Below are 26120 nucleotides of genomic sequence, written 5' to 3'. Positions count from 1 at the left end.
AATTATGGTCCCCGGGGTAGGGTGGGGCCACAAAGGGGATCAAAGTTTTACATGTGAGTATATAGGGAAAATGTTTAAAAATCTTCTCATTAAAGACCACTGGGCCAGAAAAGCTCAAATTTACACGAAAGCTTCATGACATAGAGTAGGTCCAAGTTTGTGGTCCCCAGGGGTAGGTTTAGGCAGAGCCTTGTCCTAGACTGCGAATCTTGTCCCCTCAGTGGAATTTCCCTATCCCACACTTGTACTAATGTAGGATTCTATTAATCTTTGATCTTGTGACCTTGAACTTGGAGTTTGATGTACTTTTAAGAAAACATAACCTATCAAATTTATCCAGAAATGTTTTAGGTGGGGCTTTTATATTCTGTGGATAGATTTTTAATGGCAAAAAAATTAAGACCTTGTACATAATAGTGTTTGATGTTTTGACCTTGAGAGACTGACCTACTTAAAAAAAAACCCTGACTTATTCAATTTCTCTTGAATTATTTAATGTAGGGTTTTTATATTTCTATGACAAGACCTTACTATTTTGTGAAGTTTGACCTTGTGACTATTCAAGGTAGATCTTTCTCATTTTGTGTATAGATTTCTTATGGGAAGACTTTTTATTTCATACTATGACCTTTGACTTTGTGACCTTGAAATTTGACCTGCTTTTAAGAAAACATAACCTGTTAAATATCTTCAGAACTATTGTAGATTGTGCTTTTATATTTTGTATGTAGTTTTTTTATGACGAATCCTTGTGATACAATTGTACTTGATCAGTTGATCTTGACCTACTTTCTTTAAAATCCTGACCTAATCAATATCGCCTGGACTATTTAAGGTAAAGCTTTTATATTTTGTATATAGATTCTTTATGGCAAGACCTTGACATACTTTAGTGTTTGACTACTTTTAATAAAAATCTTACCTGTTCAATATTTCATGAACTACTGGAGATAAAGCTTTCATATGTAGATTTCTTAAGGCAAGGTCTTCATATCATACCATAATCTATGACCTTGTGACCTTGGTCTTATCCAGAACAGCAAGATCATGTTAGTCATATTGATGCTGAGGCATCTCTGTGTTATGTGAATTCATTTTCAGTTATGTTGTGATAATTTGGGGCTAGGTTGTGCTCACAATATAGGGTCAAATATTTTCATGGGAATAAAGATTGCTAAAAAATTACAACAACTAAACAATGGCAGGGCCAAGGTGACTTAGGTGAGCAATGTGGCCTATAGGCCTCTTGTTAGATATATTATACTTCTTATTGCCAACATATCTAGATTGTGAAGAGAAAAAAGATTGAATAAATGATAAATCATCTAAGAGTCCTCTATATATTTTATCAAGTGAGGAATTTGAAATGAAATGTCCTCTTTTGACCTGATACACATTTATAGTGACAGTGCGTAGTTTAAGACAGTGTAACGGGCTCTACTTCAGGTATTATAACAGGAAATCTGTCACATGAAATTAATCGCACAACATAAATTTCATGGGGAAAAATTTGATACTACGTACATGCATTTCTATATACTAACTCTTTCACTCCAGACTAAAGAATTTTTTTTTTTGAATTTCTACATATGTATAGTATCCATAGATTATAGCAAATTTCATTTAACATTGAAAGCAGTATATTAATTGATGCCAATTTCTGTGAGGGAATAAAGTTTAGTCTATAAACCCATTGTCCTCAAGCAAAACTTGTGCTTTAAGCCTTTAAAAAAGTTGCAACCCTTCATGACATTGTAAATCATAAGCATGCTTCGTTCTTTTTCAGAAAAATATCAAACACTGCCCGCTTGGCATGGTGACTATTTCAAAGTGATCTTGCACCATTAACAGCACTTGCATTGAAAATATTCAAGAAATGTCATTTTTGAGGCTTTGTTATGAATGCTGAATTTCATTATTCCAACAGATTTTCTATTAAAGTTATGTAAATCAATGTCAGCTAATTAAAAAACCAAAATGATGATGAATCCCTCCTCAAAAATGACATGTTTCTGCACTTAAACTTTGCTCCCTTTTTAACACCCTGGTATATCTTGCACCTGACAATTGCTCTTTGAAGTGAGATTATGTAGTCATGTTTGAATAGTTATACTGCCATCAAATGAAACTTTACCCCAAAATTGCAAAAAAATTAAGAAAAAAACACTGTATTTTCAATCTTGCTGTTCATTATACCAGCAATACACCGTGTGTGATAGGCATAATCTCACACTTCCTGACAATAGAAAAAACTGTGGATCTAATCTGAAGTTTTACTTAAGAAGTTCTACTTCTATTCAGAGGCAGACCTCGGGCTGCCACTCACATGACTACCACCACCACGACCATTACTGTCACAAGGCAGTGACCACGGAATACTATTAATTTGCTGAGAGAAAAAAAATTTAAACTTTACTCCAATTTATAATAAGACACATTACAGTTTTTGAAATTTGCTTCATTCCCCATCTATATTTTCACAACATTTGTTATAAATTTTATTCCACTTCAGGAAGAAAAGCTTTGAATTTTTCAGCTGACTTGTATAGAATTCAATATTTTGTTGAGGTCTGTACCATCATATTCCCATTTTTGAAATTTTCTGGATCCAACCTTCGTGTCCTTTAATTAAAAAGGAAGGATTTGGAGGTCAGGATCATCTTCAAGGACTAATCTAAAAATATCACAATTTGGTATGTCTATTTGACCTGTGTCCAGCAGATATTTAACTTATTTTACTCCTGTAGGTGTCTCGAGATCCTGTAGGTTAAACCCTGATATCCTTCCTATGCTTCATCTTCAGGATTCTTTTTTGGATATGGGACTACAAAACTATGAATCATATTTTCTCTCTTTTCTCTCTCTCTTTTAGTGTATAGTTATGTAACATTTTTTTTTACTGATATGTCTTCAAATGCATTCATTCAATATTTATCAGATATCCAGATAAAACACAAGTACAAGAAATATGCAGATTTCCATAATTAGATTTTATAGTATTAGTTTGAATATTCATCTAGTATATGTCTTTCAAAGTACTAAACATCACAGTATATATGATTATAACTTTGTAACAAAATCCAGGAAGTACAAACAATGATATATTATTGATTTCTTGATGATTTCTCCTTGAAATTTTGGATTAATTGCTATATATTTACCTAGGATTGAGAGTTACTGCTCTGTCTTGTTTTAACTGTAGTGACAGGGTATTGCTTATTTGGTTGATTTTTCATCAGATGGAAAGCAAATTGGCTCTAAATGAATATTTTACATTGATACAGGAGCCACTGCATCAAAGTGGAGCTCCTCGCACAAAATAATGAATTGTCTGATTATCAAAGACGGCTGTAAATCATTTTCAAAGAGAAGTTACTGATCATTTCATATATTTTAGCGCTTGGTACTCAAATGTCTTGCAGTTACAGATTATTTTGCTATAATACATTATGGATTTCCTGAAAAGGATGATAACTGCCTTATTAACAAGATCTGGAGTCAAATGCATGATTTTTTTCTTTTACACATGGTCTATATTAAAGTTTAACACTATAGAATTTAAAGTTTAAATTTTTCTTTTTGAGTTGTTTCCTATTGCACTTTAGCTACAGTGGAGAGTGTTGGTTTGGGTCTGTCTAATCAGTCTTTCTGCAACACCTTGGTTTCTGTATATCTTAAATATCATTTGAATTTTAGGAGCAAATTTTTTAATTTAAAGTTCGCCAGCTTGCAAATGCTGAGAAATGGTTTTGGGATGATGTCTCAAATTGGTGCTATATGAGCTTTAGGAACTAATCCCTTGAAAAATCTTTATCAGTAAAAAGGATGAGTGACTACTTTTTTTGTGTTGATAAGTCACTGGGCACCAGCTCACATATGGTAAGAAATAGTTTTTTGATGATACCCGGTATCTCAAATGCTATTTGAGGCTTCACATGATGAGTCTCTGCCACAAAAGGATGAACCCTATTGTTTTAAGGTCAAAGGTCAAGGTAGCACATACTTGATAGTAAGAAATGTTTTCCGGATAATATCTCAGGTATTACTATATGCACTTTAGCGATGACATTTCACATGAAAAATCGCCATCTGGAAAGGTCAAGGTCACAGCTCCTATCTCTTGCTGATGTTTAATTTTTGCAAAGAAAGTCTTTGTGAAAATTTCAACCTTTTTAAGAGCACAAATTAAATAAAACGTATTAGATATAGGATTTAGTATGGGACATAAATTCACAGAATTCGCTTGACAACAATTGTGATATGCTTTTCAGTATCAAAAAGTAGCATATTTTGTCAATAATTTGCATGCTGCATTTGAACTTCAATCTAATGATGAAATAACATTAACAGTGTATCTATATTTCACTCTTGCATTTCAAGTGATGAGAACATAAAGGCAGATTTTCTGAATTGATTGGTAATTAATTTTCTATAGTGGAAATTATAAAGGGTAAAAATATTTAGTTACTGCAATATTAGTTTTGTTTACGATAGATGATAGTGAAATCAATAAACTGTATTACCAGAGATTTTTTATGTGTTAAAGTAAGAGAGGTTTTAAAAGAACACATAGCATTATACTATTCATATATGTTTTCATTTATCTTTGCAGGGGATTTTTTCACAAGTCTTTGATTTGGAGAACACCGATTTTGACAACAGTGACACCTTTAATAGAGAATGGCAAGTAATTGTTCTGTACATATCTCTTTTGCAACATTATTTTATTTCTAATTGGATAGTTGATTCTAAATCATTACCATTTGATTGATTTCTCTATTATGTGTCTGGAATCATGTTAAGATCACTACTAGTATTGTTAGGAATGTACTAACACAGATTTCAACCTGGATTTGCAAAAAATTTGTGGGTTTGATCAATACAACTTATAGACAGACAGTAACAAACCTATTACGTGACTGTTTTATTAGCTCACCTGAGCCAAAGGCTTAAGTGAGCTTTTCTGATCGAAGTTTGTCCGTTGTCTGTTGTTGTAAACTTTTCACCTTCTTCTCCTGAACTACTGGGCCAATTTCAACTAAACTTGGCACAAAACATCCTTGGGTGAAGGAGATTCAAATTTGTTCAAATGAAGGGCCATGCCCTTTTCCAAGGGGAGATAATAGTGAAATAGTGAAAATACATGAGAACTTTTAAAAATCTTCTTCTCCAGAACCACTGGGGAAGTTTCAACCAAACTTGGCACAGAACATCTATGGATGAAGGGAATTCAAGTTTAATCACATGAAGGGCTGTGTCTCCTTCAAAGGGGAGATAATCACAAAAATGCAAAAATAGGGTAGGGTCATTTAAAAATCTTCTTCTCAAGAACCACTGGACCAGAAGAGCTGAAATTTACATGAAGGCTTCCCAACATAGTGCAGATTCAAGTTTGTGAAAATCATGGCCCCCCTTGGGGGTAGGATAGGTCACAATAGGGGATCAAAGTTTTACATGAAGGTGAAGACAATGAACAGTGATCAATCTCTTAACTCCTATAAGCAATACAAAATAGATAGTTGGGCAAACATGGACCCCTTGACACACCAGAGGTGTAGGGAAAATCTGTTAAAATCTTTTCAAGGACCACTGGTCCAGAAAAGTTTTACATTTACATGAAAGCTTCCTGACATAGTGCAGATTCAATTTGTTAAAATTATGACCCCCAGGGGTATGTTGGGGCTACAATAGGGGATCAAAGTTTTACATGTAAATATATTGGGGAAAATATTTTAAAATCTTCTTCTCATTAGAACCACTGGGCCAGGAAAGTACAAATTTACATGAAAGCTTCCTGACATAGTGCAGATTCAATTTTGTTAAAATCATGGTCCCCAGGGGTATGTTGGGCCCACAATAGGGGATCAAAGTTTTACATGCAAATATAAAGGGGAACATCTTTAAAATATGGACCAAAGTGACTCGGGTGAGCATTGTGGCCCATGGACCTCTTGTTGTATTAGGGACTTTACCTAAGAAAATATTACAAAATATGTCTAAGAGAATAATGAAATATACCAATTCCAACTGGTACTTCCCATGATTGTTTAAATTCTAAACAACACATGACTACGTCATGAATAAAAACATGTTACTATATGTACTATGATCACTGAATTTTAATGTTCGCCATATTGCTATTTTATTTTAGCTACTGACTATGTGTATAGAAATATAGCTGGTAATAAGTTGAAACATTTTACCCAATAAATGCAACATTCTAGTCCAAGTCTAAATAATGTAAATTATCATAAGATTGAATAATTCTGGCCATTCTGATTGGCTGAGATCCAACAAAATAGAGAAAATATTTACCTCCACATGTCTTCAAGGTGAAAATAGCATTTGGATTTCCAACATCAGGCCAAAAATGAATTGTAAGTTTCCAGATTGATCCGATTGGTTAGTATTTTTTGGTCTTCCAATGAAAACTTGTGTCTCTAATCACTTTTGACTAGGTCCTGCACTCTAACTGTAATCAAGGATGGCAGACCAGATATCATTTTGTAAAATCTGGTAGCCAATTTTAATGTTTTTAATTATTTAATCATTTTATAAAACAATTACTGACATTTTCTTGGTCTATACAGGTGAGGTGAATATTGTTTCTCTCTAAAACATCATAATTATTGACCTAGATAATGTCAGTAATTGTATGATATATGCCTTAGCTTTTCAAACTGTTGGTGGGTGAATTTTCTGTTTTGAAATTTTTTTGTTGACACTCAGAATTGAACATAAATCCTGTACAAGCAGACAAATTTTATATATGTTTACATAATATGTTCAAAGGAGAAAAGATTTTTGTCAATTATAGATGTGGCCAGTATAGCAATTTCAATTTTGCTTTGATTATTGGAAAAAATCAATCAAGAGTGATTGATGAAGTCATGTATTTTGTTTGAATATTTGTACAATGTACTCAACACAAGTATGCAATATCAAAATGAAAGTAAATAGGAAGCTGGTCATGAATGCAGCAAACCTAATTCAGTGGGTTGTATTAGCGCTGATCAAACAAGAACAAATTGAAAGATTTAATGCATTATCTATGCACAATTATTTCTTGTGAATGTGATTTTTACAATCGAGCGTAATGGGATAACCACATATGGTATCTTTGATGGAGTATAGATATGTATGCTTAAATCGCGCCAGAGATTTCAGATTTCATGGTTTATCGTCCTAGTTTAACAATTGGGCTTTAGTACATGTAAAAGGTTTTGTTGGGAGCAACAATTTTTTTTTATCAAAGCCCTCCAAACAATAAAATTTTATGGTTGCAGTTGCTAACTGAAATAAGTGAGAAAGCAGATCAGTATTCTGTGAGACACGTCACTAATCTCCTTCTGTTTTTGTAAGCCATTATAAGATTGTAATGGGTTTTTTTCCAGGCCTGCAGAACCTAGATTTCCCATCCATATCGGAATATCTGGTTATGTTGCTGCAACAGGAAAGGTATGCTTTAGGAATTAAAATAAAAGAATTAAGGATTGCAAACTATAAATAATAATAAAGAAAGTAATAACAAAAATTATCTTACGATGTACCTCTGTGAGACCACTATTGACTGAGCCGACTCTTCTCCAAGTATTATAGAGATATGAAATTTCTCTGGGTTCATCTTGCAGTTAACAATGAATACATGAGCAACACTTTTTGAATCTTGAGAGTCATCAAGCTCAGAGATATAGATTTTCCCCCAAGATGAACTGCATTTGAAGTGATACCACCGTCTGCGATGTTATAGTTTTAGAAGGAAGGAACCCTCTCATTAGACGAAAAAGTTTTTAATTGGAATGATTGAGAGCTGCACGATTTCATATTGTGGTTATATAATACTGGGAAGTCTTTTGAAATTGAAACTCATGATTCTTCCCATTTCACAATTACACTTGATAGAATAGCTCTCAGCATGAAAAAGATGTTTAATGTTCAAAGAAATTTCTCACAATTTATTTTGCCTGAATGATATATTTCTCCCTAGACAGCATTTTGTCTTAGTTTAGTATTGGACAAAGTATTGCCGTCAGTGAAATTTATGTCATTTGCACAACATTACGCAATTCGACATCATTTTCTCCTTGGTGACAACAGGAAAAATGGGTCTTAAAAATAAGTTGGAATCTCCATTGTGTTTTCAAATATTTATTGACTTGCACATTGCTCCCCATGGAAATATTTGGTTTTCCTATAGAGTGATTATTGCTACATGAGTCCTTTGTGAAGAAATTCCTTATAGAAGGTGTACATGTTACTTCCGAAAATTTGTAAAATAGTGACTTTGCAAAATTTACAAAAATTAATGTCTTTACAACATCATCTTCGCAAGCCAAGTGTCTGATTCGCAGCTCATAAGCGAATTGAACATTTGGCTCACGAAGAAGTTACAACGTTTGAAAATATTTTGAATCATATGAAAGACATTATGAAATTTTATTTCTAATCTGTTAATGAAAGTAAATGGATCAAAGGGAAAGTTTGCCAGAAGAGCTTTTGATTGATTGATTGATTGATTGATTGTTGTTTACGTCCCTCTCGAGAATATTTCACTCATATGGAGACTCACTGCCGGTGAAGGGCTGCAAAATTTAGGCCTATGCTCGGCGCTTGTGGCCTTTGAGCAGGGAGGGATCTTTATCGTGCCACACCTGCTGTGACATGGGACCTCGATCGTTTTTTGCGGTCTCATTCAAAGGACCATGCACCCCATTTAGTCGCCTCTTACGACAAGCAAGGGGTACTGAAGACCTATTCTAACCCGGATCCCCATGGGATCAAAAGAGCTTTTGAAAAGAGCTTTTGAACATAATGAATTAAAACACTGTACTGAACAGACAACATATGTAGGTTTTGAATTATATATATGTTCCCAGAAACAGTCTTTAAAGGCAATTTTCCAGACCTAACTATGATCTAATCCACCTGTAATGTAGATTTCTACTTGATAAAAGGCAGGAATCATTCCTGTGACTGCCAGGAAATGGTATGTTACTGGCAATAACACAGGGGGAACTTGAATTTTGTAAAGAAAAATATATACACAGAGTATTGGATATCAAAATTACAGATGATCATCCTCCATGTTATTTACATTCGAAATGTCATGCATTGATTCGGTAAAAAAAAGAAAAAAAGAAGAAGGAATTTCTTCACAGTGGACATTTATATCATAAAAACATGCATCGATGGTCATCGAAAGAGCCAGCTGTACTTGTCCTGCCTCATAATTATGAATTCTGCAATCGATCAGTTGGGAAAAAAGTGAACTCCCTATAGCAACAGTGCAAACCAAGGAGACAGTAAAAATGAAAATAATTGCAAGACACAAATTATACTTGCAATACACTATACAATTTCAATAGACTTAAAAATTCTGCTCTTTAGTATGACAATAGCGGATCAAGAAAGGGTTATAGGGGTGGCAAACACCCTCCTCATATGTTAAATATTTCTAACAAAAATTGTCATTTCTTGCCATTTTGGCCTCTTCAGCCCAGTCCTACCTTACCCCCAGACAGAAATGATACAAACTTGGGACATCAGAATGATCAGTTATGGACTTCATTGTTACATTAGCGAAACATTAAGTGCAAGCGAGAGAATGTATCAATTTTCTCATAATCATCTATTACGTTTGAAGATTTGTAGCAGAATGATGACGGCTGCAATCTTTGATCTTTGCCATCACTGTGGTGGAATGGTAAATAAACCTTTCAGAGTCTTGGGGGTTTCAGTGTCTTAATTCTGATTAATTTCATTTGCTATCCATTTGTAAAATCATAAACATTTAGAAGAAGATACATGTAAAAAGAAGTAGAATGCTGATGCAAAAATGTGTTAGAAATTTCATTCTGTTCAGACTATATATGTATAATTACACTAACGCCCTCTACAGACTGCAAAAATGGGAGTGGGTGATTATAATTGTACTGATTCTATTTGTACTATTGGCCTAATAGAAAAGTTATATTTGATTGGTCTTATTTTTTAGCTTTGAAGAGGAAAGCACACATCGCTACTATTTTATTTACTTTGGAAGATGAAAATGAAAGAAATCAGAAATTTTAGTTCAAAGCAAGGCACTTTTGAGTAGCTGTGTGCTTTTTAAGAATACTGTGCACTTCTTTCGAACCTTCCCCTTAGTGCCAACAATGTGATGTCCTTTGACTGAACTATATATATATATATATATATATATATAGGTGGTAAAAAACATACTGAAAACTAAAATGTCACATCATACTGGCTGTAATGAAAAGATAACTCTTGCAACGAACGATAACTTGGGTTTATGCAAATTTTGAATTGAGAAATAATGTGGAAGAGCTACAATTAGGATCCAGAAAATTTTAAAAGTGGGGGGTTGTGACTCAAGTTTGTACCTTTTCCACCCAAGAATGAATGGATGGGGTTACTACAACATGCTAGAGGTTCACACCGAGGTACTTTTGAGTTGGGCTGAGGTATATAAGGAATGCTAATCGAGGCTCTAACTTGTTGGAGGTGGTGGAGGTTGGTGTTGGGGGTTAAAGACCCCAAAATGGCAAAAAATTACCTTTTTAATTTTAAAAAATTTAACCAAAGGGGTGTGTGTGTGTTTTTCCCTTTAGATCTATCACTGAGTTGTTACAACTGCTTTACACCAAAGGAAACACTTCCAAATCCACCCTGCAGTATATCTCGAAAGATACCACTAATTATATGCATGCATTAGTTGATATATATTAAATTTTAATTACTAGAAACAAAACATGTTTTTATTTTCATTGATTTATACCATTGTATGATTTGCAGAAATATCTTTTATATATATGTAGCTGGATTTTTCAGAAAATAAGATTATATTGGCTTTCATTTACAGACCTTGAATATTGCTAATGCCTACGAAGATAACAGATTTGACCCTACAGTACGTAATGGGATTTTCTGTGTAACATTTTGAATAATTTCTTTAAATATACTGGAAGTGGCAAGGAAATGAGTATAACTTAATTTATTTCAAAAGTACATGTATATTATTTTTTAAAGCGTAACAGGGGATTTTAGAAATTGTCCTAATTATATGCCAGTTTTAATGGTATGCGATTTGAAATCTCTGGGATGTAAAGTTTTATACATTATACATGTACACTCTTAATTGTACATGTAAATGGTATTTCCAATTTTTTGTTAGCAACAAAACAGAAAAGTAGACAAACAGAATTGATATGTTTTTGCATTGAAGTTTTTCACCCTATCAATACGCAGTAGAGAAAGACAGGTGTGATGTATAAGATATGAGAGACAGATTTTGCATTATTAATTTCATTATGTCTTAGGTGGATATTGATCCCAACTTCAAGACAAAGGCCATCTTGTGTATGCCAATCAAGAATGCGCATGGAAAAGTAATTGGTGTCACTCAATTGATCAACAAGCTGGATGGCTCAATCTTCAAAAAGAACGACGAAAATCTGTTTGAGGTATTGATTGATGAAGTAGTAAATTTTAAGGCATACTGGGTATAGACATTTGGTATGGGTTCAAGGATTGCATGCTCAGGAAATGTTGGGCTTGAGAGGCCGGAAAGATTTTTTTTTCTTTTGATCAGACATGAAAACCATCTTATGAAGAATGCCAGAGTTACAGTGTGAGAAGAGATGCAGATACGATTTCAGTGCAATTGAAATGGGAAAACTGTGTAAAGCAGTTTTCTTCTCGCCTTTATTAGTTATTTCTGATTCCAGTGTTTTTGAAGGGAGTTATCAAGTATTTTAGATTTTCTTAAGAATTAGTGTTTAAGACAAGATTATTTATGACAAAATCCCCTGAAATCAAAAGAATCTGAAACATTTGCTCATTTAGCTTTATGTTTTCCACAACTACAGATTGCTTGACGCGAGTCTGACAAGGTTACATTGAATCATGGTAAAGAAGTTGGTTGTCATTCCTAGCCTCTGAAAATCAATTGGTTTACAAAATTTAGACAGTGGTCCATTTAGTTATATGTATACCAGTTGTTTAGAAAAGGTCATTGTAGCATTATACCTTGACACAACTACTGAGTATAAAATATGACAGCATAAAATGATGGGTTTTCTTGGGTTTTTTGCATATAAAATTAAGAGTTTATAAGTTAGCAGAATTTTGAATATGTATTTGATATGATGTGCATGTTTTCACCAACATAGTTTTGAAAACAGGTACTTGACATTTTAAATATTGGTCAATAATAAAGAAATCTGTCTTCCTATATAAAGAAATATTTTGTTTATAGAAAGACCGTTTTTTTTTTTAAATTTTAGATATTTGAAATGTCAAGTGCCTGTGGTTTTGAAGTTTGATATATCACATGGCAAATAATATTGTATGTGAAAATAGCTATGGTTATATGATAGAGACCTCAATTGCCAAAGCTGTTATTGGAAAACTAGCATATTGTGAAAATTATGGTATTAAATTAGACTTATAATACTATCACTACAATGTGTAAAATATCTTTTAATTTTATCTATGGTGCATTGAACAATTCTTTCATTGTGGAGTCATTTGAATTTACTGAGTGGCTAGAATCTGCTGATAGAACATTTTCAGTATTTTGAAGGAAGATTTTTATAATGATAGCACTTTGTTCATTAAGCAGACTATTAGAAATTTAGAAAGTATAAACAACTTCCGAGTTTTATATTTTTAAAGCTTGCTCCATTTTTCAGGCTTTTGCCATATTCTGTGGTCTAGGAATCAACAACACACAAATGCATTTTTCAGGCTTTTGCCATATTCTGTGGTCTAGGAATCAACAACACACAAATGTATGAAACGGTGATGAAAGCCATGGCGAAGCAGCGTATCTCGTTGGAGTGTCTTTCCTACCATGCTTCTGCGCCGGCTGATGAAGCCCGTAGACTCAAGGTAAGAAAAAAGCATAGTAAGCATGGAACGGAAGCATAGTAATCATGAACGGAAGCATAGTAATCATGAACGGAAGCATAGTAATCATGGAACGGAAGCATAGTAATCATGGAACGGAAGCAAAGTAAGCATGGAACGGAAGCATAGTAATCATGAACGGAAGCATAGTAATCATGGAACGGAAGCATAGTAAGCATGGAACAGAAGCAAAGTAAGCATGGAACAGAAGCAAAGTAATCATGAACGGAAGCATAGTAAGCATGGAATGGAAGCATAGTAAGCATGGAACAGAAGCATAGCAAGCATGGAATGGAAGCACAGTAAGCATGGAACGGAAGCATAGTAAGCATGAAACGGAAGCATAGTAAGCATGGAACGGAAGCATAGTAAGCATGGAACGGAAGCATAGTAAGCATGGAACGGAAGCACAGTAAGCATGGAACGGAAACACAGTAAGCATGGAACGGAAGCACAGTAAGCATGGAACGGAAGCACAGTAAGCATGGAACGGAAGCACAGTAAGCATGGAACGGAAGCACAGTAAGCATGGAACGGAAGCACAGTAAGCATGGAACGGAAGCATAGTAAGCATGGAACGGAAGCACAGTAAGCATGGAACAGAAGCATATTAAACATGGAATGGAAGCATAGTAAGCATGGAATGGAAGCATAGTAAGCATGGAACGGAAGCATACTACAAGGTAGAACATTAGCAGGACAGGCGACTGTGAAGCAGAAACACAAGATTGATGAGGATTCATAGTTATCCTGTGGTATAGGGCGTTGTAATTTTCTTTGTGATCTGCAAATCTGTTTTCCGTTTTTTCTTTTGCCTTCCCCTATTCTGATTTTGTTATTGTACTGAATCACCAAATTTGTGGAATCTTTTCATCAAGGTTAAAACATTTCATTTCCTTTGAAAGTATGACTTTAATATTATGTGAAACAATAGCAATTTTAAATTTCACATTTTCCACATCTGAAAGACATTTCTGCATAGCAAATATGTCTTATCATTGCCTCCCTGGTTTTACCACCAACTAGAATTTCTCCAGTACATGTTCCTGTATTAAGTTAGCAGTGAACCGTATTATACCTTTACAGACTATGGTTATCCCTTCTACGTATGCCTACAATCTGTTAGACTTCAGCTTTAGTGACTTTGGACTGGATGATGATGACACTTTGAAAGCCAGCATCAGGATGTTCATAGATCTCAATTTACTGGAAAGGTTCAGGATCAGCTATGAGGTATGGCACAGATCTGTAAAAACTGTCATTGAAATGTTGGATTTTGAGTGAAAAGTGGCATCATTTGAACATGAATCAGTTACATAATGGCTGTAGGATTAGCTAAAGCAAGGCTTGTACTTTCGGAGCAGTTATAAAATATTTTTTTCTGATTGGCACAATTATTCTCATTTGATCAGCACCCACTGAACTCGGACTCAGAAAACAGATGATAGTAAAAGGTGCAACTAGGGAAGAGTTTGATCAATTAATGTTGAAAATAAGTGTATCCTTGTTATGACTATAGAGAACAGAGATGTTGAGGGGAGAGAATCTGGTAGACACAAGCCAGAAGATTGTTGGAAAATACTTGATGTTGTTGATGGAGTCTCACAGCTTCGGTGGAAATCGTGCCCACTTTCCCAGGGGTCTAAATTAACTTTTTCTACCACAGGCTAATTTTAGCCTGTGGGTAAAAAATCCACAGGCTAAAATAAAAACCTACAAGCTAAAATGAAAATGAAGCAGTGCTCTTATTTCATGCTTTTTAAAAATCAATTATTTTCCCAATCATTACTGAGCTTAGTGGGTCAACAGACATCGTTTGGACATGACAGTAAGTTACGTAAGTCATATGGTGCAATGTTTAGGTGTCTTGACCATCGCACCTCTAATCCACAACCTGTTTATACCGCAGACCTGTCTAAATCCAAAGTCTTCCAATTTCACGCCATATCAGGGGTGTCACTAGTGATTTTTCAAAGCAAATCTCAGACTCATGGTTTATAAGCAGCATGATCACGAGTCCCATGAACTTTTTTGATAATCATCTACGCGGTGAGCAGTTCACTCGTGTCATCACTACAAGCTGTAGTACAACCCGAGAATGAATTAATGTAGATAGGACATTCTGATAAAATTGACTACCAGAAGACTTTGTAAAACATAGACTCCGATTTCTTTTTAGATAAATGAATAACAAAAACCTCATATTTGGAATTCAATTTAATCTCCCCTATAAGTGAACAGGACTCGTAGCAGATGTCTATATTTTTCATCATAATGCGATGTCCGACCTCTAAAGCATTTGTTTGATGCCGAGTTTCTCAAAAAATCATAAGAGAAAAATTCGGATAGAAACGGTTGTTGAAATCGGTCGTTTATGTAGGCATTTGTATGATTCTGAGTGCAAGTTAAAGAAAAGCGAATAGAGCACCACCGTATAAAACGGATATGATACGATCATGGTTTGTAGATCACCACTCGCTAAGATTTTCGAGTGCCCACTATTTTTACTTGCTATTTTCTAAATGTACTCGCAATTTGCGAGTATTTCTTGCTAATTTCAAGCCCTGCTTTTCATCTCAGTAGAGAGGTGGATAGCAATTATGAATGACAACAAAAAGGGAAAACTATCTCCTGAGTTTATCAGGGATTTTGGTTGTAATAATAGTGTGAGAGAGAAAAATGGTGATGAATCGAACATGGCAATCAAGGTCAGGGATTTGTCCATTATTTGACTTGACTGACTAATCAGACAGTTTTAAGGAAAATGGGAATTTTTTTCTCACATATCAATTTATTCTTCAGATTATATAGAATTGTAAATCAGATGCAGTGTGACTGAAAGGTTTGGAATCATGGTTACCCTTAAGATTAACATGTTTTTTGCATGCTTTGAATATGACACAACTGGAAAGTAAACAAGTGATCTTTGTAAAATGATCATTGATCCTCATTTCTTGCCAAATTCAGGTTTCTAGGGTAAACTTGATGCAGGAAAACTGTTTATCTCAATGTCGCCAGCTTTGTTTAAGGTAGCAGGATTAGGACAGAATTCAAAACTTTGTGATTTTTTTATTGATCTTGGTACAGAATTCAGCATTATATGGTGTGTTCTTGGCAGTTTTACTCTCTGATATGGAATTAAGCCTCTTTGTAACTGATTAGAGGGATTTTTCCCCACCTTACAGTGTGATTTATACGCCTACAATGTGCATTGTCACAACCAGTAATGCTGGGTATATCAGGGTCTACACATGCACTCAATTACCCTAACAGTAATAAGAAATTCATCATTTAAGATAAAGATATTCATTTTTTTTCCAACCTACTCTTCTAATGAATTTGATTTTTACACAATCATACTTTATTCCATGTACCTTTTTTTAGCCTCCTTTTATTTTTCCTAAATTTTGGTTAATTTTGGGAAATCCGTATCATTTTTAGTTGATTATACACCCCACAAACAAACTTTAGGGTTGTAATGTTTTCATTCTACCTTTCTCTTAGGCTTTTTTCATTTACTTTTTCACCAAATTTTTATGGAAATGTTCTGTATCATTTAAACCTGTAGACCTTATATTTTCACGGATTTGTTCAGTTTTCAGAAAATTATGTACCTCTCCCACTGGTTTCGCCATGTCTGTGTGTGTGTTTTTCATCCATTCATCTGTAGCAGTTAAATTATTGTTAAGTGTTACGAAGATTCAAGTTAGGAACCCAAAAGAGCTGTAGGGCTGTGTTGCTCAGATTTGTATTTCCTCCTTTTTACACCATAGATATGGATGAAAATTAAGATTAAGGAATATCATGTAGGCTGTAACTTTTAATCAGGTGAAACCCATGTCTTTGTGGTCTTTAGTTATACAGTACATTGTATTTCAAAGATGCCCCCAATGTGGATGAGCTGTGCGGGGGATATTAGTCCCGTCAGGTTAGTTGTGAGTGTGTTTGGATTTTCACAGCTGACTACAAAGTTTAAAGTTTTATCTTTATATTTTCTCAGACAGTCTGTCGCTGGATGCTGAGCGTAAAGAAAAATTATCGAGATGTGACCTACCACAACTGGAGGCATGCCTTTAATGTTGCACAAACCATGTTTTGCATGTTAAAAGTAAGTTCTCATTGTATGTTTCATAGAAAAATAACATTCTCAAAGTGTCTGTTTAACAACTAGTGTATTTTATTGCTCTTACTTTAGCGAAAGCAGGGAATATTGATTTGGGTCTGTTGGTAACACACCTTGGTTTCTGAATTAATTTCAAATACCGTTCAAGTTTTAGAAATAGAAAGTAATATGTAGTGAATGACTTCTATTATTAAGGTCACATATCCCAGGCACTCGATGTTTTAAATATCTATAATAAAAAATTGTCTTCCTGTAAACATAATACATTAAATACTAAATATCTTGAAGATGTGCATATTGCAAGTATTTGAATTTACAAAAATTTTCTAACTTTCTTTTATGTTTGAAAATATGACAGGTTGTTGAACTTAGTCAATTTTGGGGAAAATTTGCACACAGAGCTTTTAGTCTATTTATTTTCCTTCTGTTATAGGTTAAAAGCTATGGCATTTTATTCATACGATGCATGTGAATGTATGTCACGTACAGCTTATATAATGATAGCTTATGCAACCTTCAGTAAAGTTCTACAACTCATGGCTACAGAAAACACCTTACATAAGCTTGTGACAGATGTGTTATATGTACTATTTCCAGGACTCTTGTTAGTTCACCCATATGGTCAAAAGTCAAGGTCACCAACTTGCATAAACCAGCAAATGATTTCTGGAGGACATATCAAGTATAATTTCAGCTTTAGCAATTGAATATCACATTCAATACTTGATCTCCATGGCTACAGGGTTATCTGTGGACACCAGAACACATATACTATAAATTGTAGTCTGAATGAAATCTTTGATATGATTTTAGCTTTAGCAATTTAAGCTTGAAATGCAGTAGTATATGTGGCTTATGGATGGCCCAATTGTTTTAGACCAGGTCAAAGGTCAAGGTCACTAACTTACATCAGGTAGTAAATAGTTTCACACATCAACATTAACTCTTAAGCTGTGGGTATAAAGTCCCTGAATTTGTTTGTTTTCATTAGTTTTAGAGATTATAGAGGATACTTAAAATCAGTAAGATACATGTATGTTGAATTATATGTACACAGTTGTTGAATGTTCTACTTCACAGTCCGGTCAGATGGATAACATACTCACAGAAACCGAGAAGCTGGCTCTAATTATTGCCTGTCTCTGTCATGATCTGGATCATCGGGGAACCAACAATCAATTCCAGATCAAGTAGGTATCTAAGTATTGAAGCGCTATAATTACACCAGTGAACGTTTTACACAAAACAGCAAGTCCGCTGTTACAGCATCCCATTTTACAGTAGCACTATAAAGTTGTGAATTTCACTCTATATGTCTTCTCACTTTTACTGGGTTTTGTGTTTTCTCACTTTTACTGGATTTTTAAATCTTCTCAATTTTACTGGATTTTTAAATCTTCTCAATTTTACTGGGTTTTTAAATCTTCTCATTTTACTGGGTTTTTTAATTTTCTCGCTTTTACTGGGTTTTTAAATCTTCTCACTTTTACTGGGTTTTTAAATCTTTTCACTTTTACTGGGTTTTTAAATCTTCTCACTTTTACTGGGTTTTTAAACCAATAAAATTAGCAATAAATGGAATAAGTAAATATAAAGTTGGGGTACCTGTAAAGTGCGAAACGAAACGAAATCTAACGAAACTAAATCTACCAAAACAAAACGAAACCCAACGAAACGAAACAGATTGTATAACCGAACTCTTTTAATTATAATAATTAAAAACGGTATCTTGGGCCCCTGTGAAAGTTACCACATATAAATAAAATTCGCCTCCCCTTTGATATAGGCTTTCGACTTGACTGATACAAAGTTTTAAATGTTGGAGGAGGAGGATGAGTAAGCACAAAGTACATATCTGAAGTTGATTAAATACCACGTGCAGTTAGTTTTGGATCCATAAATTTCAGAACGGAGGGTTACAGTCACAGAGGTCTGGGGAAACACACTAAACGAGGGGTGGGGTCGCTGGCGTTGGATTCGCTTTTGGGTATAGATACTGTTTGAAGAAGCTGGTGTCTGAGAAAGTTGAAAGCAGGAAGAGTTATTAACCTCTTATTTGATCTCTCACTGCTGAGGTGTGAGTACTTCCAATAATGGAAAAAATTAAATAGTATACCATATTATATAAATGCAATTCGGTAAGATATATATGCATGTATTATTAAAAATTATTATTGATATGTAGTAAGTCTAAAGATAACTCTATACATTTGGAATGTTGCTAAGATGGGGAATTGAAAATGGGATGGAAAATGGAATTTTTTTAATGCAATAATATCAGGAGGAGGTCAGCATTTTATAAAATCAAAAGGCTTATATGAACAAGGGAAGCAGAAATTACAAAGGGAACGGGGGGACATACTCAGAATCCACCGTTTGATATACTACATATAAATACACAATATTCACATGGATACATAGATTTTTCTTTAGAGCAAAAAATACTGAAACATGTATTTATGCCCAAAGGCGGATCCAACGCCGGTGACCCCACCCCTCATTTAGTGTGTTTCTCCAGATCTCTGACCTGTGAGACTGTAACTCTCCGTTCTGAAATTTATGGATCTGAAACTAATTGCTCATGGTATTTAATTAACTTCGGATATGTACTTTGTGCTTACTCCTCCCCGCACCTTCCAACTTTTAAAACTTTGTATCAGTCAAGCCGAAAGCCTACATCAAAAGGGAGGCGAATTTTATCAATATGTGGTAACTTTCACAGGGGCCTCAGATACCATTTTAATTACTGAATTAAAAGAGTTCGGTTATACAATCTGTTTCGTTTCGGTAGGTTTTGTTTCGTTTTGATTTTGTTTTGCACTTTACAGGTACCCTTTAAAGTTGTACTACTTTTGATGTGAGTGTGATTCTGTAGAGATGTGTGATTTGGTGTTGACCTATGTTTGTAGAACCTCCTCCCCGCTGGCAGACCTTTACTCTACCTCCACTTTAGAACACCATCACTTTGATCAGTGCATTATGATTCTCAGTACCAAGGTTGGTGATCATATTTGGTCTTGAACGTAAGGAGGAATATTTTTACTTCCAAAGAATATTGTATCATAGTAATTGTTGATAGAATTTTCATTTCAATTCTGTATGTCGAGTTCCTGTTCATCTACTCTCTTTATGTTCATCTTACGGATGTTTGCTGTTTGCTTATCTCTGTAGGGCAACGACATTCTTTGTAACATCAAACAGAATGAGTATGAAGAAATCATACAGATTTTAGAGAATGCCATATTGGCCACAGATCTGGCTCTCTACTTCAAGTAAGCATTACGAATGTAGAACTCGGGTATTGTTCAATATGATATATACATAATGTAGAACTCGGGCATTGTGCACTGTAATGTTTACATAATTTGCACATTGGGATATAGAATAAAACGATATACTTGCTCAAAATTTTCTTCAGCAGAACATATGCTGAAATCTAGCATATTTTTCAACTAAATCATTAATGCCACTACATATTTTTGAAGACATGCATGTATGATTGACATGACATAAATTGAATGTACAAGTCATAGCAGTCCTCTTGTTTTTATGTCATGGTAAAAGTGCTCGTATATTCAGCAAATTTGAAATTCGTCCCTCTTTTCAGGGCTATTAAAGGCACAATCATGCCATGTTCTTTATAAAAGATTCTTCATTTGATCCTTATAGCACTGCAGTACAATTAAATGCTGCACATGAATGTCTGCAACGATGCATCCTGGATAAGTATAATTATTAAAGGTTTTATTCTTTTCTGTTTTGCAAGTTTATTGCAGGACATTTCTTAAACCAAAATTTTTGATAAGGATTTTGCTTTAGTGACTGATAATGAACTTTTATTTGTGAATTGTGAATAGTATATGTGTTTGCATTGAGTAATGTTCATCAGTTACCTTGCAATTATACAATTTGTGTCAAGAAATAATGACTAGTTTGCAGTGACTAACAATTTGCAAAAGTGATGCTCACAATTTTTACAGATATTTTTTTCCTATGCAGGTAAAAACCAGGATGCTTTTTTAAAGGCAGATGTATACAAGTGTAGTAGTTCGGCATTCTGCCACTACTATCAATAGTAGTGGCAGAATATCCAACTACTACACAAGTACTCACAAAAAAATAATTACACGTGTTAACAACGTTTATCATTACATATAAATTTTAATTTGTTGTTTTCATAGTATGTCCATGTCCATGAATTTTGTGCACCGTGAGCAAGAGAAACAGCTATACTTGTATAAGAAAGGATGATTACTCTTTTACCATGAAATCAACCCCCTACAAACATATATATCATTTAATATTTATTGTCTTGATGAAATTATGGTGATTTTTAGCTGAAAAATTTGTTTGATTTCTGCATCAAAGAAAACCTGATTTTGACTTCATGTTTTGTATTATAAAATACGTTGTATGATTTGAAAACCAAAAAACTCATGCTCTGTTATTTAAACTCAATGTTTTGAAATATTTAAATGATAAGAAATGAATCTTATACAGTATAATTTGTCCAAACCGGCCTCTGAGTACTCTGGCGCTCTGTCAATTCCGGCCACAAAATATAGCCCCTAACATTTCTTTAACAAATCCTTTATTAATAATTCCCTGTACTCCGGATACTGCGTATTCTGTATATCGGCCGATTTACGCAGTCCCAACTGCTATCAATTAACTTTAATTATCCTGTTTAAACCGGCCGCTCGATGATACACCATCCTAATTGTATTCGGTGTACACAAGGTCCCAACTGCTCATAATTAGCTCTAATTATCACATTTAAACCAGCCACTCCACGATGACCAACCCGTCGGTATTCGGTCGATCACACGCGATGTACACAAAGGGTGTCTCAAGGGAAGCCACAGGTAAGTAAAAGAGTGCAACTGGTGATGAGTCGCGATCAGTTTAAAATAAAACCTGATTTTTAGGGGGTGCACTTTTCAATTATGACAGCACCACGCACGAGGTAATGGCGCCCTCCCTCTAACGACAGAGACAAGAACTGACATTAAAAGACAAAGTTCAATTAATCGATGAATTCGATACATTCTTGTAATGAAACAAAATCGGCAACAATCCCGTTATGTTTTCCAAAAGCAGGGTTTCCCCTCGTGGACTTCTCGGAGCTCTACGGCGAGTCAGACACTGATGATATGCAGTTAGTTAGCACAGCTCGCCATGTCCGGTCGATCACTTGGCATTACATAAGTTTCCGTTTCACAAATTGAGACAATTGAAAGCAATACATTTACAATGAAAGCTGGGAAAGACAAATTTTAGACGAACACAACACAAACTTGACGAACGTACATAATGTAGCACTTGATAACGGCGATGATGTAGACGAAATCGTCTATTTACCATGCAACAGAAAATTGCGCGAATAATTCCCAGATTTTAAACTGTTTAATAACAATTGAAACTTTTTCAAATGAGTACGACAATAAAACACTGACATTTATATTTTCACATTTTGAATTCTTTTGTGATATAATAAAACGTTAGCAATCATTACACACATATGCATAGATATTGAATACAAGGGAAGCAACTCTCATTATTGTCAGCATTCTGCACTCCGGACTCTGTGCAAACTGGCCAATTTCTTTGGAATCACACATAGCCGGTTTCGACAGATTATACTGTAATTCTTTTCTTGATGGGTGTTCATGATTGCAGCAGGGTGATCAGATCACTCTCGGGGTGTTCAGAACTCTCTCGGGATATTCAGATCACTCTCGGGATGTTCAGATCTCTCTCGGGGTGTTCAGATCACTATCAGGTGTTCATGATCGCTATTCAGGTGTTTATTATCTCTGTTCTGATGTTCTAGATGATTGCTATTGGGGTGTAATTCTGATGGCATTCATTGAAAGAAATGGAACATGAAATGACATGGTAACAGATTTTATTTTAAAAGATTACTCTACTGCTTATGTAGCGGTCAGCCGGGTTCGATCGCCGGTGGCCAGTTAGCTCAGTTGGTAGAGCACTGACTAGAGATTCAGGGGGCCCGGGTTCGAATCCCAGTCTGGTCCGTTGCATTTTCTCCCTTCCTGTTACACTTATAATTTGGTTTGCCTGTAAGTCAGTTGTATTTTGTAAGGTTATTTTGGACGAATTTGCCATTAACCCACTTATAAGTCATACAACTTTTTACCAGAATCGATTGACAATCTAATTTTTTTTTTTACCTCTTAGTGTTTTAAATGATATTTTGAGAAATTATGCAGATATCTAATCTTTTTCCCAAGAAATGAATTTCATATCAATACTCTAATGTATTTACCCATGTTCAAATAGTATTTAATTTGAGATATGACATCGAACCTTTTCTTCTAAACAAACCAAGCAGTGTAACCTTTTCATTTATATCGTTCATGTTTTTTTTTTTAATTAAGAGTTATATATCCCTTGTCATAAATATTTTGAACATTGATCTTGATTGTTTTTTCTACCTTACGTATTTGAAGATCTTCGTTTCTAAATCTATGTTTTATAATATTATTAGATACTGAGCCACTATTCAGAATAAAAGCGTTCATAGTTACTGTTACAGAGCACATCCAATATATATAAGTTTTCCGTACTCATTAATTGTCACCTTTAAGCACTGTTGAGTATTGGGACAGGAAAGGAATTCGAGGCACTATCAGCACCATCGAGGTGCTCAATATCCAAGCCGTATCCGTTGTTTTAGGTGTCAACGCTACACTTGATCTGTTATTGGCAATTATGGCGATTAATTTTAAGAGTACGTGATATAAACATGATGATATTTTTTTTTTAAAAATTGATCCCCTATCAATCCATCAGTACAATGGGAGTTGGAAATTTTAGTTTAATGTAATGTACGTTGGGACACAGGTGGGAGATAACATACTGCAACAATTAACTGTTGTCACACAGACAAAACCAACTTCAATCATCACAAGTAAACTTTACCACAAATATTCCATATACCCAACAAATATTCCATATACCCAACAAATTTTCATAATTGGTTTTGAGATTATATCATGTCTAAAGAATTGGGTGTATAATCAGTGGTAATAGAGATGCAGAAGTAATGGCACATGTCTTTGCTCTCTCAAGACTTTCATCCTCATCATTACCAACAAAATCAGATTTCACGTCTCCCAAAGCCTTGCAATTAGATAAACAAGGAGAATTTTATTGTAATTATGGATAATGAGCTGTGTTCTGACCATCATTTCTTTAGGGTATTTCACAAAATAACATGTGATTGAGAGGACTGTTTCACTCCTCATCAAGCTGTGAGATCTCTAATTGAATCATCTCAGACTTAAAAGATGGGAAAAAAAAGTTTATAAGTACAGGAAGCCCTCTTAGGAATACGAAATGGAAACAAACTTTCTGGGGTGCTTTAAGTACTTGTCTCAGAAGAAAAGTGTCAATTAAGTGGTCTGTTAATGAACATTTTTCTGACAGGTTTAGGGGTGAATTCTTTAACTTGGTAAAGAGCAGCGAAACGGACTGGAATCGAGAGCGAGACAGAGATTTGCTGAGATCTATGATGATGACAGCATCTGATGTGTCTGCCATTACTAAGCCTTGGGAAGTGCAGTTGAAGGTAGGATTAATTTATATAAAAATTTATAGGACTCAGAATTGTCTCTCTACTAATTATTAACATATAAAGGACTCAGAATTGTCTCTCTACGAATTAGCAACATATATAGGACTCAAAATTGTCTATTTACTAATCATCAACATTCTGCTCTATATTTTGAGAGTCATTTGTTTGATAGACATGAAACTTAGTACGCTGGTACATCCTTCGAAGTAGATGACCTCTACTGCATTCAAGGTCAAAGGTTATGAGTTAAATTACTTTGTACCAGGAAAATATTGTTTGCTCAATATCTTGAGAACCTTTTGCTGGACATGCAGACATCAAACTTGATTCATTATAGTACATCTTAAGTAGTAGATGACCCCTGTTGATTATAAGGTCACAAGGTCAAAGTACTCTGGACTTAAAAAAAAAATTTCTGCAAAATATTCTGTGAACTCTTTGGCAGACATCAAATGTGATACACTGGTACCCTCTAAAGAGTAGATAACCCCCATTTTCAAGTCCGGAGGTCAAATGTTGTAACTCAAATGACTATTATTGTGGTTGCGCTTGACTAGTAGATATGACCCTTATTTTTCACTGCCATTGCAGACATTCTGAATTTAATGTTGTTCCCTTTCAATATTGCCATACAGGGGCGTATATATGTCTAAAGATTTCTTGTTTTCCCTTTTTATATCGCCAGGATTTCTCAGAGATGGTACATTGGATTTTCTTGAAGCTTTAAGGGATACTAGGAATGATAAAATCTCAACAGCAAATATGGTCAATTTTGGTCAATTGGTTGTCGTCCGTCGTTGTGCGCCGTGCGTTAACAATTGAACATTTTTAACTTCTTGATAACTACCAGTTCAATTCTTAATTTTCATATTTGGCATGAAGCATCTTTGGGACAAAGGGGGCATAAATTGTAAATTTCAGAACTCCAGCACCCCTGGGTCCCTAGGGGTGGGGCAGAAACTGCCAAAAATTGACCAATTTTTAGCCATGTTGCAACGAAATTGAACTCGGCTATTGGATTGGTGATGCGGGCGGGTGTCAACAATTGGTTTCCGGATGATAACTCAAAAAGTTTACAATCTAATCAAATGAAACTTTGATATATTTTTGGGTACCAGGTAAGGAAGACCCCTATCAATTTTGGCAAAAAATGGTTAAAGGTCAAGGTCACAGTGACCGAAAATAGAATGAAAATTTCAGAAAAATTTGGTTTCCAGATGATAACTCAGAAAGTTTAAATCCTTCATCAGTGTATGCACTTTTGAGGGCATTGAAGTTTTAAGAACACATCTTGTGCTGAATGTTAAATTTAGCTTAGATATTCAGAACAGGAATTTTTGGCCGGGTTTCACGAAGTGCAAATCCGGTCTATAGTATGGTGAAGTGCGGGTGGGCGGTTGGGGAAATTTTGTGAAATCAACTCCTCCTACAGTTTTTAATCTACAACCTTGAAACTTTGCAGAAAGTAAGTATATATATTGAAGT

At 34.7% G+C, this 26120-nt stretch overlaps 1 protein-coding gene across 4 annotated transcripts in view; it reads left to right on the top strand.

Moving 5' to 3' along the window:
• The window catches only part of LOC125668453 (dual 3',5'-cyclic-AMP and -GMP phosphodiesterase 11-like), a 68920-nt gene that overhangs the window by 31658 nt on the left and 11142 nt on the right, over positions 1–26120 (top strand). The window contains exons 5-17 of one of the 4 annotated variants that reach the window (XM_048902640.2): positions 1787–1816; positions 4613–4683; positions 7395–7458; positions 10865–10912; positions 11322–11465; positions 12751–12894; positions 13999–14145; positions 16913–17020; positions 18116–18225; positions 19945–20032; positions 20207–20307; positions 24488–24629; positions 25321–25335. In XM_048902640.2, the coding sequence (XP_048758597.2) occupies positions 1787–1816; positions 4613–4683; positions 7395–7458; positions 10865–10912; positions 11322–11465; positions 12751–12894; positions 13999–14145; positions 16913–17020; positions 18116–18225; positions 19945–20032; positions 20207–20307; positions 24488–24629; positions 25321–25335 (1212 nt within the window). The remainder of the gene's footprint in view (positions 1–1786; positions 1817–4612; positions 4684–7394; positions 7459–10864; positions 10913–11321; positions 11466–12750; positions 12895–13998; positions 14146–16912; positions 17021–18115; positions 18226–19944; positions 20033–20206; positions 20308–24487; positions 24630–25320; positions 25336–26120) is intronic. The other 3 variants (XM_048902642.2, XM_048902641.2, XM_048902643.2) reach the window with 3 other exon arrangements.

Source organism: Ostrea edulis, chromosome 4 (assembly GCF_947568905.1).
Source record: "Ostrea edulis chromosome 4, xbOstEdul1.1, whole genome shotgun sequence".
NCBI lineage: Eukaryota > Metazoa > Mollusca > Bivalvia > Ostreida > Ostreidae > Ostrea > Ostrea edulis.
This window is presented reverse-complemented; position numbering and strand designations above follow the sequence as displayed.